This window comes from Bidens hawaiensis, unplaced genomic scaffold (assembly GCF_021521415.1).
Source record: "Bidens hawaiensis isolate Kalapana, Puna unplaced genomic scaffold, B.hawaiensis_p1.1 tig00008515_1, whole genome shotgun sequence".
Taxonomy (NCBI): domain Eukaryota; kingdom Viridiplantae; phylum Streptophyta; class Magnoliopsida; order Asterales; family Asteraceae; genus Bidens; species Bidens hawaiensis.
The window spans coordinates 126204-130014 of record NW_027491608.1 but is presented as its reverse complement, the minus strand read 5'-3'; the positions used below and the strand labels follow the sequence as shown (position 1 = coordinate 130014).

Below are 3811 nucleotides of genomic sequence, written 5' to 3'. Positions count from 1 at the left end.
TATTCGGGTACATAATCATGATACAATGTACACATATGAGATCTCTAAGAGCAGCCGTAGTGAGGCGACAAATGCATATAAATTGGGGCGATTTTGTGAGTGAACATCGCTCCAGACGATAAATTGGGCGGGCGATAGGGGTGGGTGGGGTGGGGTGGGTTGAGGGGGAGTGATAATTAAATTATTTGATAGGTTCGTTTTGGAAAATTGTTAACCGAAATCGGTTTGGCTAGCTATTTTGGTCAGTCGGTTGTAATCTGTTCGGTTCAGTTATAACCAAAACCAAACTTGGGCTAAATTGTTTTCTTAGCAATACATAAAATGGAGATATAAATACATATAAAATAAAATAGAGACATACAAGATAGAAATATATGAAAATATGAATAGTTTGATTCAGGTTTCGGTTAACTAATTAGGGTACACAAAAAAACGGTAATCAACTTTTGGTTAATTTATTTTCGCTTTTGGTTGATTCGGTTAACCGAGCCACCGAGGGTACCCAAAAAATAAAAATAAAAATAATAATAACGTAACCTATATATGTTCGGTTAATTCAGTTTGCTTTCTTTGGTAAACTGAGTGTACACCAAAAACCGTAACCGATTTTTGGCTAATTCGTTTGTTTTCAGTTCGTTTTCAATTAACGGTTTAATTATTGCACACCCGATATTATACCAACCCAACTTCCAAAAGTATATAAATTCAATTGGCTGTCCTATATATGCAACAAGCAAATAGGTAAACACAAGTCACACACTCACACTAATAACAACACAAATGACCACCAACGAGTTCTCAAAGTCAGTTAACATAGGACTTAAACTAACCCAACGTATATACTACGGCAAACACGGTCCTCCAACACAACCACCAAAGCCACCATCAATGTCCAAATGTCCAACGTTACAATCACAACTATCATCCACCTCATCGTTCCGAATAATGCCAGATAAGCACCATCCAACGGCACCTATGGTATATGCAATGATAAGTGAACCCGATATTGTCGATAATCCGGATATAAGGAGTTACCAGCCACACGTGTACGGGCGTTGTAATCCGCCCGCGTTGATTCCTCTTCATATGCATGAGGTTTCCATGAATGTGGACTGTTGTTTGGATACTGCCTTTGTTATGGTTACGGGTGTGTGGCGTGTGCATTGCGTGACTGCGAGTAAGTGTTGTGATTGTCGTGTCACGATTCCCATGGGCGAGCAGGTAGTTTTTTTTCCTAAGACTTGAACCTGGACATTTACGTGTTATAAGAAGCGTTGCATCTATCACTGGACCAACAACCCCGGGTTAAGGCGTGCCACTATTTTTCTTCGTTTTCATTAATTTAATTTTTATTAACATAAATAATTTTTCTAAAGTTCAATTTTATTAAAAAAAATTTATCATGTGATTTTTAGATATAAGTAAAAATGTAAACTGTGGTTTTCGTCCTGTTGTTTGTCTAAATTTTCGATTTTAGTTCAAAAGTTTTAAATTTACGATTTTCATCTATGTGGTTTCATTTTACTTGCAATTAAAACCCAATTCACTAACCTTATTAAGTCTTGTCGTTAGACCCATCAGCGTGCCCCTCATGTGAGCGGCAATATTGTCCTTTTTCTCCTCAAATACAACCCAGCATCTCACGTGAGGGGGCTTGGAATTAGGACTGGGGTTTATTTTGGGAGAAAAGGACAAAACTGTCCATCACGTGAGGGGCACACTGATGAGTTTAACAACCAAACTTAACAGAGTTAGTGAATTCAGGTTAATTGCAAGTAAATGGAAACCACAGGGATGAAAAACGCATATTTAAAACTATTAGACTAAAGATGCAAATATAGACAAACCACAAGTACGAAAACCATGTGAAACATGTTAGATCAATGTATAATCAATTAAGTATATAGCTATGCGAGTTGCATATGCAGTTACGTAGTGCATAAAAGATAATTATATGTAACTATGAAGAGAAAGAAAGACTGAAAAAACTATTTTATATGTCACATTTTAAAATAGCATACATAGGTGCATATCCAATTTTTACAAAAGGTTATGTATTAAATATCTATGGATTATGTGTTTACAACCGGTTATATATTGAATAAGCATGTATACTATTTGAAGCTATTTCTTGAGTCCTAAAGTATAAAAGTTTGCTAATTAATAGCTGATCAAAATATTAATTATGGACTTATGGTTTGGCTAACAGGGTCTACTACTAGACGTTGATGTTGAGACGGCCAAGAGATCATATATTACCAAATTAGTTATGGCGCCTAACGATGAAAAAGATTCAGACCGAGTAGCCAAGGCAAAAGACGGGTTCATGATGAAACACAACACATACACCCTAAAAATTCCCCATGTTTATGATAAACGTGTGAAAAATGTTTTACACGTTTATAACTGGGAGCATTTTTCAAATAAGCGTGACAATATTTATAAGTAATAACTCTTTTATTACTTGCTTCTTCAGGTTGATGGTGGATCCATTATCCATGTTAAAGCTAGATGGTCACAAAAACTGTTGTATCAAGATGATGAATTCTGCCTCAATGTGCCATTCACTTTCCCTTCATATGTTTTACCTTTGGATAAAACAACTCCTAAAATAGAAAAAGTGTCACTTAATGTAAACTCTGGTACTGAGACTATGATTACATGTAGATTTGCAAGTCACCCATTTAAGGTATCTCCTTATTTAAGTTTAAATCATTTAATATATATATATATATATATATATATATATATATATATTTCTTCTCATAATATTTAACATCTTTCTTTATCATTTGAAAGGAGGTGCAACAACAAGCTGGAGAAGCAAGCTTCTTATATGAGGCTGAAGTTATGAAATGGTCCACTCATGACTTCTATTTTGCTTATTCGGTAAGACCTTGGATAACTTATGTCTTTTTCTTGTACGAGCCCGCCAACATTTTTTTAAAAAACACAACCAAAATCGACCCATCTATTCATTTTTAGCTAAATTATTATTTGTCCCGACGTTTAAAGCATTCAAGATTAAAAACACAACCAAAATCGACCTATAAATAAGTAAACGAGTCAAAATTGCTACATGTAATAAATCTAACGAGTTTGATCACGTCTTTGGAGGTATGCTCGAATGAGATCATAGGTGGTCTGCTCCTGCAGAGTCCACCTCTATATGATTTTGATCAGAGAGACATGTTTTGCTTTTATCTTTTTCCCGGGACTAACAAAGATCACAAGGTCAGTGATAACCTTTAGAACATCGTTAACTCATGATGATTCTCGTAACCAATATTTGTGATCGATATTATTGTTTTTGATCAACTCTAATAGGTTTACAGAAAAGAAATGATATTTTTACTAGACATAAGTGGGAGCATGCGCGATACCCCTCTCGAGCAATCAAAATACGCGATAACAGCCTCCCTCTCAAAGCTTAACCATGGAGATTCGTTTAATATTATAGCGTTTAATGAAGATATTCAATCGTTTTCATCTTCGTTAGAGCTGGTAACAGAAGAAACAATCACAAATGCAACCGAATGGATGTGGGAAAACTTGGTTGCAGAGGGAGGTACAAACCTTATGTGCCCATTAAAACAGGTACTAATTACCAAGGTTACAAATCAAACTTACACATTTTTTATTTTATTTTTTTTATTGGTATAAATTATAATATTGCAAGATTAATGTTATGATGATCTTGATTAATATTCAGGCACTTGACATGGTTGGTAAGACCGAGGAGTCAATTCCTCTTATCTTTCTCGTTACTGATGGCTCGGTTGAAGACGAAAGAGATATTTCTAATATGATC

At 35.1% G+C, this 3811-nt stretch overlaps 1 protein-coding gene across 1 annotated transcript; it reads left to right on the top strand.

Moving 5' to 3' along the window:
* Positions 1-780: 780 nt before the first annotated feature.
* On the top strand, positions 781-3592 carry LOC143529225 (uncharacterized). The gene is made up of 6 exons (XM_077025054.1): positions 781-1221; positions 2210-2389; positions 2477-2689; positions 2800-2889; positions 3328-3504; positions 3563-3592. The coding sequence occupies exons 1-6, from the start codon at positions 781-783 to the stop codon at positions 3590-3592; spliced, it is 1131 nt and encodes a 376-aa protein (XP_076881169.1).
* The last annotated feature ends 219 nt before the right edge of the window (positions 3593-3811 follow it).